The sequence below is a fragment of the Coffea arabica genome, chromosome 11e (assembly GCF_036785885.1).
Source record: "Coffea arabica cultivar ET-39 chromosome 11e, Coffea Arabica ET-39 HiFi, whole genome shotgun sequence".
Taxonomy (NCBI): domain Eukaryota; kingdom Viridiplantae; phylum Streptophyta; class Magnoliopsida; order Gentianales; family Rubiaceae; genus Coffea; species Coffea arabica.
The window spans coordinates 56,381,382-56,396,602 of NC_092331.1; the positions used below are offsets into that span (position 1 = coordinate 56,381,382).

The window sequence follows — 15,221 nt, forward strand, 5'->3', positions numbered from 1 at the left end:
AGCCGGGTATGACGAGTCTCAGCAGTCTCGAACTTTGTTATTTATTGGATGCACGTTTGCTTTAGGAAAATGCTTTGCGTGTAGATTCTTGTCACCGCATTTCTTTTTTTTTCTTTTTTTTTTGTCAAGACAATAGATTATCCTACATTATGGGTGGAGAAGGATCTCAAGAGATTTAAGAATAATTCTAAAGAGATTGAATCACAATCGGATCAGACAGGTACATTATATACTAGTCTGAATTTTTAAATAGAGCCATTTTTAATGTGACAAATTGGTGGAAGGTATGATTTGATGTAAAGAGGATTGAAAATTTTGTTTGTTTGGATAAGAGTTTATTTGGATGATTTATTTGAGATAATTACTGTAACACTTTTTGTGATGTGATATATGTGAGATAAAAAGGTGATTAGGAAGATAAAAAGGTGATTGAAATTTGTAAAATAAATTTTTTAATTTGAAATCAAGCTTATCCAAACAAACCATCAACCCCATAAAATTTCAATGCATTAGTAGTGATTACCGGCATCCAAAGGCTGGTGGTTATTGTCACCACCATAGTTATTAAACTCGGTCCGGAGAGGAGACCGGCGAAGGAGGTGGGTCAACGGGTCACTGGTTCAACCACTCGGTTCAACCGGTGGGTGAGTGGTTGAACCAGTGGGTCACTAAATATATTTAAATATTATATCTTATAAATTTTGATATAGGATATATGATATAAACTATAATAAATAATGTCAAAACAAATATTCATTTAATTTAATTTGCTATAGAATATTTAATTCATATAAGAATCAACAAAACATAAATTTAATTAGTAATCCATTAAACTTCAAGTGTAAAATTTTATATGTTTACTGTAATTATCTAGGTTATTTAAGAATTTTAAGTGCAAAAAATTATTAAAAACAATATTTGTCCTTAAAATAAATTATGTAATATGTTATTTTTGAAATCTATTTTATAATTTATAGAATATAGGGGTCATAGGTTTTATTAAAAGATTCTAAATAAATTTGTTTTGGAGAATTTAAAAAAATAAAGATAAAATTAACAAAACATTCATATAGCATAAGAATGGCCATTAATGAACAAGTGACAAAGTGGCTTGGTGGTAAGCGTTTCATAAACAAGATCGACTCCAAACAAAGGCTTGGAAATACCTTTTTTCCTCAAAACCGGTTGCCCCACAAAACCGGCCGGGTTTTCTGTTTAATCTGGTTGAACCGCCGGACCGTCGAAAAGTCAACGATTCATCTGTATAAACGATCTAATTAGAGAATCGGTCCGATTTAATGACCGGTTCACCGGATTGACCGGTCGAACCGTCAAACCGGGTCGGATTTAATAACTATGGTCACCACATTTTAGTTCTTATTAAATTGATCAAGTTTCCAATTATTAGCTAGTTGTGGAAACTAGGGCTAAGCTGGGTTAACAACGACGAATTTCAAAATTTGTCCATCCAAAAATTGATGTTTCGCCTATTTCTTTTTAAATAAAATGTTCCAACACTGTCATTCATGATAGATGTTCCATCTATCTTTTGATAATTCAAATCGTGACTGACAACGTATGAAACTTGTTACTGTCGATTAATCTGCAACCAGCCTTTTCTTTCTTTTTCTTTTCTTTTCATTTTCCCTTATTTTTTGACAGGGTCAGCAAAAGGTTCATTAAAATAATTCCCACATGATGCACCATAGGGCGTGAGTTTCACGTGCTTCACAGCTGGACATTAGTCGGTCAAACAGCTAAAACCAGTGGTTGTGACGAAAACAAATAAGCTGTGTCAGAGAGAGCACACAGAATCCAGAACTTCCGACGCAGATCTCCATTAATATAAAACTGCATACTAAAATTTGTCCCATATGTCATCTACATGGATAAGACTGTAAAAACGCTAGTTCATCTGCGGACGTTTTACCGATAAAATAATTCTACTGATAAAGAAAAGAAAAAGAGGGGAAGTCTTAGATTTATTTAGACTAGTAAAAGCAGAGAGAGAATTCTGTTGTGATAGCAGTGTTTCACCAAAGAGAGATGGAGGACGGGAGGAATTCAAGTACAGGTGAGAAAAAGAAGGTGATGGTGGCGATTGATGAGAGTGATTGTAGCATCTACGCCTTGGAATGGACTCTTAGCAGCCTTCATGAATCCATTGCAAATTCGGAGTTGTTGATTTTTACAGCACAGCCAATAGCTGATTATAGCTATCTCCATGCATCTTCCATGGGCGCTACCCGTGAGTTTCTTTCCCTCTTGGTTCTCTTTTTAATTATTCCGAAATATCCGAATTTTGGGTCTCGTGTATGAATTTTTTTTAATTTGTTTTGGGTCTGATGAATGGAAAATGTTGATTAATCATTAATCTTTGATGAGTGCTTCCTGGTGTGTGTTTCAGATCATTAAGAGTTATCAGTAACTAATTAATTTCCCTAGCTATGCAAGTTATACTTTAATGGCAGGTTCAGTTTTAGTTTTTACATTTATTACCCTGGTTCTATGACCCATGGATTATGGAAGGGAAAATAGGTGCAAACTTTTTGATAAGGTGGTGGAAAAAATGAGAGTGATTTGGTGTTAGGTGGCTTTCATCAAGGCCGTGGAAGGGATTGGGAAAGCCTGCCTGAGTTGTTTGGCAATATACTAATAGGTACTTAAAGCTTGCCCCAAGTGTAACTGAGAAGGTTTGGCAATATTTGTAATTTGAGGCTGCTTATCAGAAGTGACTGCTTCTGAACTGAAAACATGGCCTCGATTTAATTTATTATGGTCATTAATCGTAAATCTTTTTCGGTTTCTTGTCTTAGGACTTAGAAATCTTTTTCGGTTTCTTGTCTTAGGACTTAGAAATCTTTTCAGTTTGGATTGGCCATTTTTTCAAAAACAAATTTTTCAAATACAATAACTCGAAAACATTTCATCCATACAATATATCAAAAAATTCAAAAAATTTTTATAGTAAAAATTTTTCATATACACTGCTACGGTAACATTTTTTAAAAACACCTCCAAAAACAGCTAATCCAAACGGATTATGTTGTTTTTGGAGGTGTTTTTGGAGGTGCCTAATTTCACATAGTTAGTTTCTATTACAGCACCTGAACTCGTTAAGAGTTTTCAAGAACAGCAAAAGAGAGCAGCAGATGCTCTGCTGGAGAAAGCCAAGAATGTATGTGCCAAACATGGGGTAAGGAATCACTAACAGTTATTATTAATTGTGATTTCCTTAGATTTTAGTACCAAACAGACGCTTTTCATTTTTCAGTTATGTGTGGGGTTAAATCCAACTTCCCTGAGGAAGGCATCATGTTATATGGTTGTAAAGCTAACTAATTAGTGTAGCAACTGTAACACATTTGATTTGAAGTTCACAGATGCACTTTAATTGGAAGCTCAATTTCTTGAAATCTCAGGTAACTGCTCAGACAGCAACAGAAGTGGGAGATCCTAAAGATGCCATTTGTGAAGCAGTAGAAAAATTCAAAGTGAGCATGCTAGTGTTGGGCAGCCATGGTCGGGGAGCCATAAAGAGGTCAGTCTGGCCACCTTTTATACATATTTGAGGCTCCATCTCTAAGAAATGAAAATGCAATCCACAAAAACATGCAGTTTCTGGAATACCTTTCAAGGTTCTATCTTTCACTGTGTATGAGTTTCACGTTTCAGAGTCTGGAGCATTGATCATAGACCTTATAGCATTGTACATACATGAGCGTCTGGTTTGTGGCATTGTCCTATTTGCCTATTGGACTGATGGAAGTTAATTTGCAACTTGGATTTCAGGGCTTTTCTGGGGAGTGTCAGCAACTACTGCATCCACAATGCCAAGACCCCTGTTCTTGTCGTAAGGAAAAAAGATTGAAAGAGCTGGCTGTAAATCGTGTTAAACTTAATTTTGCTGCAAAAACCAGTGAAGGGTGCATACTCCTAAAGTTGTACATCCCAGATTTCGCGAAACTAGTTTGTTATCCTGTGTTAGTTCTATGAAGATGCAGTGAACAGTAAAAAAATTGTCCTAGGAAATGGATATCCCAAATAATGGAGGAAGACTTGTATGCAATATTCATTCATCCTTGCTATGCTTTTTAAGTGTCTACGCTATAGGAAGATGACAACAAATATACTAGATGCTCCATGTATGCTATTTGGCAGTGGTGCTATAGTGTGCAGCGTCAGTATCAATTATCTATCACCAAGTAATTATATCTGTGTGCCACTGGCCATTTGGTCCAGTGGTCATCACCATTAAAGGTGATGCTGGAGGTCAGGGGTTCAATCCCTGCCTCCCACAAATTTGTCACAATTTGTGGCGGTCTTAATTGACTTTCATCGATGGAGTCTGTACTCACATCGAACCCCCTCCCCTTCCCCTTAGACTAGGCTAGATTAGGTTATAGGACATCTATCATTTGTGTAAGTATATCCAATGTTTTCAGGACCGGACCGGCCGGTTCGACCGGTTGGACCGCGAACCAGCCATGTCACCGGTCCGGTCTAATGCTAAAGCCGGAAGTTTATGGAGAACTGTTGAAACCCGGACGAACCGTGCGAACCGTTAAGAACCGTGAACCGGCGGTTTTTTAAATTCTTCAACAAAATATCAAGAATGATGTAGCTAAGATTTGAACCTGGGTCTCCAAGTTTGGATATAACAATCTCACCGCTAGACTGTAGTTAAGTTTGTTGAGAATTCTACTTGACTAAAAAATATATTAAAACATCAAGTTCTTCTCTTATTTTTTTTTCAATTTTTTCTTCTTAACCATTTTTAACCCAAATATCCACAACAAGATTTTCTCAAGTCTTCACCATAATTATCAGGTTATTATCTTTAGCAAATTGTAAACAAGTTGAAAATTTCAACTTTTCTTGTTTTCCAACATCTTAGTAAGTTTAATTTTTTTCTTTTCAAGGTTTTTTTCTATATTATTATCTTTAGTTGATTTTTTGCATTTTCTTCTTTTTCCCCTCAATTTTCATATGTTTCCCTCATTTTTGTTTTATTTTTATTCGATTAATTAAGGATGAAATTTTTGCAAAAGTAGTGCACATCCGTGTAGGAATTGGGTATGAATTACAAATAATAACATTGGGCTGGTCAAAAATATGGTAGTTGGCACATAATCGAAGCTATTGATAATTGAATTTAAAATAATTAATGGTATAGGATCATTGAATTTAATATAACATGTTAATTAGTAATGTTTAGTAGCAATTAATTTTTTATGTGTTTAACTGTATATTTGTTTTTCAAAAATTTTTAGTTTTTTTTAGTTTGAGCAATTAGATTTATATTTTTATAATAAAATTTTAACTTTTTCAGCTTAAGTTGATGAAATTGTGAAGGTGGTGTGGTTGTTTATCATGCCACTGATAAAAGTTTGCTATTCAAATAGTTTGTCTTAACTTGAACTCTTTTATGGATTTTTTTAAGGGTTGTAAAAGAATTTCAATATTTAATTAATTTATTTTTTGTGTTTTTATTTGTGATAATTGGTGAACATTTGGATTGTATCTATTTATGTTTATAATGAATTTATGAAAACTTATGGTGAATTATGATATTTTAATTATATTTATCATTCCATGTTTTATGTATAACTTTTAGAAAATTTATTATTATCATAACTTAAATTAAGTTATGTTGGTAAAGTTCAAGTGTAGAATGAAACCTACTTAGTACTTAACACCAAAAAAAAAAAAAAAAAAAACAGTGAACCTTTGAACCGGCCGGTTGGACCGGTCGGACCGGTCGAACCTTGAACCGGCCACCTCTCCGGTTCACTGACCGGTCCGAGTTTAAAAACATTGAGTATATCACATGTCATGTCAAGCGATACACATGAAGCATGAAATATGTTTATGGTGTGATAATAACCATATTCTTATGGTAAAATAGCGTTGATGGCTGTACTAAGAAATAAGAAATTATATTGTGCATGTTAAAGTAGTATAAAAATAAGTTCTTTCGAAGAAACTAGTTTTATTAAAACCATGATGTTGTGTATGGGGGAAATTTTAAACTTCATCAATGTCGTTTCACAATTTGCAGTTACATTTATCAGCAAATTGTTTCAAAATTTGCAAATTACAAAGTACATACCTCAAAATGCTGAACTTGCTTGACAAATTGGTGAAATCATCGATTTATAGCCACGAATTCTCTAACTCCGCGAATGAAGAAAAAAACTTGTGTTTCTTCTTTCCTCTTTGTATAAACTCTTAATTATGGCTGTCTAAAATCACCACACATTAACGTGGCAATGTGCCATTCATGCCCAGTTATGCTAAAGAAATTTTGTGTGTTAGATGAACATACATCAATGTGCTTCCCAAAAAAAAAACATATATATTAATGAAATTAGGAATAATGGTTGACTAAAGTGCTTAACTAATTTTTTGGCTATATTATAAGTCAATATTCTACTTTTTTTTTTTTTTTCTAATGAAGTCTTGTTTCCTCATAATGATTTCTCAATCCTCCCTTTCCTAAATGCAATAAAGATAAGAATTAATCTTCTATATATACAAATTTAAAATACAAATTTTATTTATGTATTATTTATCCAACTATAACACCGTCTACAGTGTTAGTCTTTTATGGCTCTAGCGATAAACCCACTCCCAGCCCAACACAAACTAGAAGTATTGAGCCCATTATTATGACAAAGACTGAGCTGGCGCATCGACTCTTTAGCCTTTCTGATTTTGGGCTGGCATGGAACAGCACGTGAGATTTCACGTGCAGTAACATGAAATTAACGTCAGTTAAATATATCCCGCCAAAACCCCTGCCGTTAATACTATTTTGTCCCCTGACCATCGAACTCCAGATTTGCATTGTCGTTTCCTTTTCCTTATGAATCTATTCTTCTGGATAAAAATTGCACCGCCCCTTTTCAGGAGAGAGAATTGTTGCAGTATTTCTGCTGTGGGGAAGCAATAATAAATCGAATAGCTTAGCAATCATGGAAGCGGGCGCTGCGAGGGGGGCTGTTGAGTTCCGTGAGGATATTAGAAGGGTAATGTTGGCCGTTGATGAGCATGAAGGAAGTTTCTATGCATTAGAGTGGACTCTGAAGAATCTGCACGACTCAATCATCAAATTCCAACCTGGTGATTTTCACTGCTCAGCCCTCATCTGAGTATAGCTATATCCATGCTGTCGAACGTAAGTGCTACAATTTCTTGTTGTCTAATGCTATCTTGTGGTCATTTAAGTTCTTGGGAAATCACGTGAAAATGGGGTGCTTAAAGTTCTAATACCGAAAAAAGAGTACAATAGTGGTTTCTTGCTGTAAAGCAAATTCATACTTACATTTGTAACACCTTGCTATGCTAGTTCCTTTTTTTAAAAAAAAAAAAAAAATTAATAGTAGGGGAGATTTGGATTTAAGAAGCGGGGAGGGAGTAGGGAGAGGATTTGAACCTAGGATCATACTAATACGTTAGTTGTTGACTCGTGTCTGAAATTCCTACAAATTTGCTCAGGTTGAACTTAAATTTCACCAGTAGAAAGAATTTTCAACTCCTAATTGGTAAAAATTTTGAAGAGTAATATCACTATGACTTCAAATTTCCTTGCGACTTTTTCGACAGAGCTGGAGTCGCAAGTCGTAACAATTGAAAGCGTTTAAGGAATGTGTATCTCTGACATTACTAGCCTTGAAATGCAACCAGTGGATTTCTGCAGCAACTAGATAAAGAACTCATTTGATCTGCGACCAGTTTCATCTATGACATGGTTGAAAATTTTCATCTGCTTAAGGCTTTTGCTTTGGACAATAGTAGTATACGCTAGTATCCATTTCTGGCTTTAATATCGCCTTGCTTGCACTTTACATAGCGTTGGGATTTCAAAGTATATTCAACGAATCTGTCAGTGCTCTATACTCATTATTTATTTTTGGACTTTTTGCAGCTCGAGAGGTGAGGAGAGAAGTTCAAGAGGATCAAAAGAAGACTGCTGCTTCCCTGTTGGAGAATGCCCGGGAGATTTGCATCAGGCATGGGGTAGAAATTTTAGTGATACTTATGAGATTGTTATTTCTGGTTAAGGTTAAGGAGTATGTGCATCTCATTTAAAATAAAAGCCAGAAGTTTGTGTATATGTAAACAAGATGGTGTTCATTAGCGTAGGTTATCAGAATGATTTAAATTTGGAGAAGATAATTGAAGTAGTTTAATTGACTGATCTTGATGGTTCTGTCCTCTTGTCCTTTTTCTGTATGGGATCAATTAAATGCGTGAAAATTGTCATAGTCGTGCCTAAAAAGCTTCTCAAACTATTCTTGATAAAACTTTTTCCCTGTTCTAGATAACTCCAGAAGCAATTACAGACGTTGGAGATCCAAAAGATGCAATACAAGAGGAGGCAGTGGAAGGGCTAAATATTCAACTGCTTGTGGTAGGCAGTCATGGTAGGGGTGCTCTAAAGAGGTTTGTCATTTTAACTTCATGAAATAGCCATGACTTTTAATATACAACTCATTGATGATCCAAGACTAGCCTTTGGCTCCTTAAGCTAGAAAATGATCATGACGTGGAAGAATTTCACATGCAATTCTTTCTTCATCATACTTCTTTTACCTCTGATTAGTATCTATCATTCTTGCGTGTTGCATCTGTCCTTCAACCAAGATTAGGTCTTTTCAATTAGATCAAAATACCCTGTTCTTGGATTTTTCCGAAGTGTGCTGTCTTTAGAAGAAGTTTCCCTCAATTAATGAAGTGGGAGATTGAAAGTATGCCAATCTTCCTTCACCGCACGTTTCTTACACATTCTATGGAAATCCAACAGGGCTTTTCTTGGGAGTGTTAGCAATTACTGCGTTCACAATATGAAATGCCCGGTTCTTGTGGTGAAGAAACCTTGAGCTATAGTACTAAAGCTGCAGTTTAGTTTTGCAGAAGTTTAGAAAGAGCTTTTCCTGTAATTAGTGTACATGATTTGGAAGAAATAAAAGTCATTTGTAAAATCTTTTAAAGATGTGTGTAACAAGATCTGGCTTCTGTTGATAAAGGACAACAAGTCTTGTAGAATATGCGCATGTATGGCTCGAGTAACTGAAAACAAATGCCATCACTTCTGTTACTTTATTTTCTATATTTTACAACTGTTTTTGGCAAAGCAGCTGTTTTTCCTGTTAAAGTTCATATTGATGTAGGTACATGAAGAGGGAAATATTGCACCCAAGATCAAAAAAAAAAAAATGGTATCAATGTTTTGATTTTTGCAAGCTGTTGTAGGTTCTTTATTTTTGGTCTGGTTCACTTGTCTAACCCAAGCTTCAGTAGTGCCTTGAACCTGAGAAGCTGCAAATGTGATTCTCTTCTGAATCTTTTGGTCCAGTAACTCCAATCCTTCACAAGTAGAGTTTGAATGCTGTGGCAACAGCAACTTTTGATTTGCCTGAATATATCATCATAATCACTTGATCAAATTCTCCGTTCAATAAGTCCTGATTTCCACGTGTATGGTTGTTCTCTTTTTTATTATTATTATTATTAATGGATGTCTTAATCTACTCGATACAACTTGAAAAAGTGTTCCGATTTTCTTAAATCCACTCATTCCCAGTAAAAGTGGTTTTCCTTTAATCTTGCTGGCCTCCTGTTAATGGTAAATAGCTTTCCTCTCAGCTAATGAGATTGGAGGGCTTGGTAAATTCTAGGGTTCCAAACTTCAATTGCAGACTAAATCCACTTATTCTCTTTTTTAAATTTGACACCGACTACTTAAGTAATGCAATACCTAATATTCCCGCACCAGACATATTAGGTGTTCCTTGGAAAATGACAAAAGATTTTATCAGTAGTAGTGTTAAACTAACACTGGCTGCCATTGTGAGATGGCCAAATATCATTTTCATCAGTTCGAATATCGAGCAAATCTTGACAGAGTAGTTTCGTGTAATATGACGAAATCTTGTTTTTTCTCGCAACAATAATCTATCTACACATTATGAGGGGGAGGGGAAGCCTGAAGAAGCACGTATAGGAGTTGAAAAATGAACCACCAAACTAGATGAGTGCAATAATCAAAGATACTTATATATGGGAGTTGTGGGTGAATCACCACATTATACTTGTTCTGCACTAAGCGGAGTTTGAATCCCCAACCTAGTGTAAATGCCCAATGGTTAACCATGTGAGATTGAAGCACAGAAGAAGTTGGTTAAATTGGATAATGGATATAATTGGATCGATTCGTTTATATTCAATTAAATAAATGGATATAAATAGATATCCGTTTAATAAATGGGTATTGATATATTCAATTATCCATTTATGAGTCACTTAAATTCTACTTATTTTTTATTGTTATATGTTATTTAATAAGAAATAACGATATTTTATTGTTATTAGATTATTAAAAATTTTAAGTTTATTTGCTTAACACTTATTAAAAGTTGATTTTAAATGTATAATTATTTTTACATGGGTATAAATGGGTGAGTAAAGTTAACCTAGCAAGATTACGGATTCGACTAGATCAAAAGAGTGTTCTGACAACTCCTTTGGATTTTTTTGACTACAGGTGGGGGCTCGAACCCTTGACCTACAGCCCAAAGAAAGACTTAAATCCCTTTTTGGTGACCATTGAGCCAAAGCTCAATAGTTTTTTACATGGAAGCTAGGTGCGAATATTTTTTATTACTGGGTTTGTTTGGATAGAGTATTATTTGAAATATTAGTTGGAATAATTGTTATAGCACTTTCAATGTATGTGAGATAAAAGGGTGGTTGAAAATATAAAAAGGTGAGTTGGAAAATATGTTTATAATACAAGTGAAATATTATTTGAAAAAATTTGATATCCAAATTTTGTGGAGACATGGAACAAATTGAACAACTTTCCAATTTGGACAGAAATTATATAGTTCCTTACAAGTTAGGTACATGAATTTATGTATGATTTTATGATTTTCGCCTCCTTAGCTGAAAATTGTCTAAGGCTGTAAAGTTTCAAAATTCAACCCTGTAGTGTAAATTTTTCTACAAATATAATTGGGATCAAAGTATCGATGACGCATGAATATTGGAAGCCCCCAATGTTCAAAAGAATCTTCCATCATGGAATGCAACTCTCAGCCCATATGGCTCAAGACTTGTAAAAGAATTCTTTATAATTAAGTTGACTGTACAGAGCGGACTTATTAGTTACCTGTTTTTAGCTTCCAGCTAAAAACAAACGCTCTCATTAGTGTTCTTTTGGATCATTTTGATACTGAAAGAGTACATTCCATGAACGTGACGTGTTCACCTGCTAAAGTACAAAAACAAGATAAACAAGAAAAGGATGGGTCTTTTAACATGTGGAGTACTTTTCTATAATTGCTATAGTACGCAAAATTATGGCCTCAAAATCTAATCATAATCATGGGTTTTTTTTTTGGTGTGTGTGTGTGTAGGGTCGTGGCGCGGGGGCGGGGGGGGGGGGGGGTGATGGGGATTTCATGTAAGGTCGGACAAATCAATTATAATAAATGTTTCTTGCTGCTGAAAAAACAAAAACCAAATCAAGATCTCTGGTGTTATGAAACAATTAAAAGTATGGATGTCCCTTTGTATTCCCAAGAGAATTAATTCATGATTTATGGCTATATTATGTATAGATGTTACAATCCATAAATCTATTCATGTAGTGGAGAAACCGTTTCATAAGTTTTTTCATATTATTGTAGTAGTGGGTGTTTAATAAGATTAATGTATCTTTAATCTTGTAGTACCTATATATAGAGGTACATTGACACCCTTTGGAAGGACTTTTGTATCTTATTGGAATATAAGAATATCACTCTCCATTTCTCTACTTCTTTCTCCAATATTTCATTTGATATTATAATAACTTATTTTATTAGTTTTATAACACGTTATCAGCACGAGTCTCTACTTTTGAGCAAAAGGTGAAAACGGAGCCTCTACCTTGAGTAAAAGTGAAACAAGAGATTCTGCCCGTATTTTTTTTGGCAATTTCTGTCTACTTATTGAGGTAAATTTTTGACACATAAATTTATTTCAATTTCTTATGGCTAACATTTGAATGATCGAAAAATACAAGTGCCTATTGCTGAACAATTACTAAACACAAATATATACTGGTTGACATCTTTGAGGTAATATTTCTCCTTTTAATTCTACTTATTTATCTTTAAAATTATTTGTTATAAATACTTATATTCTGATGCAATGAATTTTGGAGATGCTATTATAGAAAATCAATTATATTTGAGGATCTACTTGTCCTTTGAAATATTTAAAGAAAAAGATTCGATCACCTGAAGATGGTCATTCTTTAACAAAAAGATTTGGCCACCAGAAGATGGTCATTATTTCAAAATTTGGTATGATAAATTTACTTATGGCTGTAAGTACATGATTTTGTTATGATTAGAATTATTTCTTAGTTGAAAATAATATTCTCTACATATTTCTCAAATATGCTCTTGTAGTAGCAATATTGAGAGAAAATTTGAGCCGTATTTTGTACTTATTGCATACTAGTTCTAGTCCATTCCCAGAAGTGAATGCGACTAAATTTCAATTTATTAGTTATGGTTGCTGCCATGACTATGATTTTGGTAAATATATATTTTACCATAATAAGAGAAAAAATTACCACTTGAAGTGGGATAATAATGATAAGGACAAGAAAGTATGAATCCTGAAAGATAAATGTCCTGAAGTACATTTGACGAATCAAAATTATAATTGCATCTTCACATGTCCAATTTCTTTAAACACCCTGAAGGTGTATGATGATTAATTTAATTTATGATAGTAATTGATTTTTCTTCCTGAAGAAGAAATGGATGTTAAACATTTGGGATCAAAGGATTATGGTGATGATATTTGTCTCATAAGAATTATGGTGACAATGATATGTGTCTCATTAATAAGTGCTACTATATACACTATATTCCAATGAGAGAGACAAACACAATCAGTGGTAGTGTTTAAGTGATTGAAAGCTCCAGAAGAGCCACTATTATATTTCTCCCTGTAGGAGAAAAGTTTATCATAAATAAAACACTACTTTTTACGATGTCTCGAAAAATTTATTGAATTTGAATATCCGTCGAAATGGATATCAAATTGAGACACTAAATGAGACAACAATAGAGATCGTGTTTAGAAATCAAGTGAGATAAATGTTAATTATATCATAATAATCATTCGAGAGAGAAATGGTTATCGATATAGTTGTCTTCATTCTCATTTAATTTATAATCATCACCTGCAGTAAACCAGAAGTTTACTGATCCCAATAGATATATGATTTGGCAAAAGTGAAAATATTTGAGAGCCAACAAATATTTATACATACCCCTTTATATTATATATGGCTCCAAAAGAAATTTAAAATTTATGTCGGGTATGAATCAGATTTTACGATTAAATATCGTAAAATATTGATGGGTGATCTATTGAATGGTTTATTTATTCTGATAAACTATGATTCCCGATATTAGGGGGAGAAAGAAATCAACCGAAAGGAAATCATCTGAAAAATTGAATTTCCTCGATCCTCATACAAAATAATGTGAACTAGAAGTTCAAGAAATTCTTCTTGTAGAAAGTTATATTTATCGACTCCAGAAAAGTCATTAAATCAATTATTCCTGCAGGAAATACTCTGGTTAAAATTGATGTCCCTGAAGGACATGCACAAGTGCTATAAATAAATTTAAGGCCGGCCTACCTAAATAAGGTATAAATTGATTTCGAATAACTCCGGAGATTAAATAAATGTCATGACAAAATTCAACCTCTTGAAGAGGTTGCTCCTGAAGAGCCAACTCCTGAAGAGAATGAAATCATAAAAAAAAAATTTAATTGGAGCCTAATGAAATGTAACACTTGATATTATAGAAGTTGATGAGGATCATGAATCTAAATCGGTTGATGAATGTCGGTATAGAAATGATTGTTCAAAGTGGAAAGATACGATCCAATCTAAATTGGATTTATTGGTTAAAAGAAAAGTTTTTGGACCTGTAGTCCAAACACTTGAAGGTGTAAAATCAATAGAATATAAATGGGTATTTGTGATAAAGAGAAATGAGAAAAAGGAAATTGTGAGGTATAAAGCAAGACTTGTAGTCCAAGGATTTTCACAAAGGCCTGGATTTGATTATGATGAAATTCACCTGTAGTGGATGTTATCACATTTAGATATCTTGTGAGTTTTGCAATAAATGAAAAATTAGATATGCGTCTAATGGACGTCGTTACTACAGATTTATATGGAAATTTTAAAAATGATATTTATATGAGAATCCCGAAGGATTCAACATGCCTGAAGCATGCAAATCAAATTCTAAAAATATTTATTCTATTAAATTACAAAGGTCTCTGTATGGGCTCAAACAATCTGGACGTATGTGGTATAATCGCCTCAATGAATGTCTGACTAAAGAAGGTTATACCAATGATCCAATATGTCCATGTGTTTTTATCAAGAAAAATGGATCAAATTTTGTGATCATTGTTATATATATTGATGATCTAAATTTGATTGGAACTCCTGAAGAGATTCAAAATAATGTTGAATATTTGAAGAAAGATTTTGAGATCAAGAATTTTGGAAAAACAAAATTCTACCTTGATTTACAAATTGAGCATTTAAAAAGTGAAATTTTTGTCCACCAAACTGCATATACCCGGAAGGTATTAAAGCAGTTTTATATGGATAAGACACATAAATTAAATATTCCAATGGTCGTCAGATCATTAGATCCTAATAAGGATCCTTTTAGATCGCGAAAGGAAGATGAAGAGATACTTGGTCCTGAAGTACCATATCTTAGTGCAATTGGCGAAGAATATTGGAATACAACGATTAAAAGATCTCAAATAATGTTTGCATCAGGGGGAGACATTAATACACAATAATAGTGTACTCTTTTTCCTTCACTAGGGTTTTTGTCCCGATGGGTTTTTCCCTGGTAAGGTTTTAACGAGGCATATTTTTGTGTAATGGACATCCAAGGGGGAGTGTTATGAAACAATTAAAAGTATGGATGTCCCTTTGTATTCCCAAGAGGATTAATTCATGATTTATGGCTATATTATGTATAGATGTTACAATCCATAAATCTATTCATGTAGTGGAGAAACCGTTTCATAGGTTTCTTCATATTCTTGTAGTAGTGGGTGTTTAATAGGATTAATGTACCTTTAATCTTGTAGTACCTATATATAGAGGT

General features: G+C 33.7%; 2 protein-coding genes across 2 annotated transcripts; both read left to right on the plus strand.

Moving 5' to 3' along the window:
• Positions 1 to 1,792: 1,792 nt before the first annotated feature.
• Positions 1,793 to 4,079, plus strand: LOC113717587 (universal stress protein A-like protein). Its single transcript, XM_027242342.2, has 4 exons — positions 1,793 to 2,248; positions 3,105 to 3,196; positions 3,423 to 3,541; positions 3,793 to 4,079. The coding sequence occupies exons 1-4, from the start codon at positions 2,047 to 2,049 to the stop codon at positions 3,869 to 3,871; spliced, it is 492 nt and encodes a 163-aa protein (XP_027098143.1). The 5' UTR covers positions 1,793 to 2,046; the 3' UTR covers positions 3,872 to 4,079.
• Positions 4,080 to 6,948: 2,869 nt separating this feature from the next.
• Positions 6,949 to 9,191, plus strand: LOC113718600 (universal stress protein A-like protein). Its single transcript, XM_027243493.2, has 4 exons — positions 6,949 to 7,125; positions 7,931 to 8,022; positions 8,327 to 8,448; positions 8,810 to 9,191. Exons 1-4 carry the CDS (start codon positions 6,978 to 6,980, stop codon positions 8,883 to 8,885), a joined length of 438 nt encoding a protein of 145 aa, XP_027099294.1. The 5' UTR covers positions 6,949 to 6,977; the 3' UTR covers positions 8,886 to 9,191.
• The last annotated feature ends 6,030 nt before the right edge of the window (positions 9,192 to 15,221 follow it).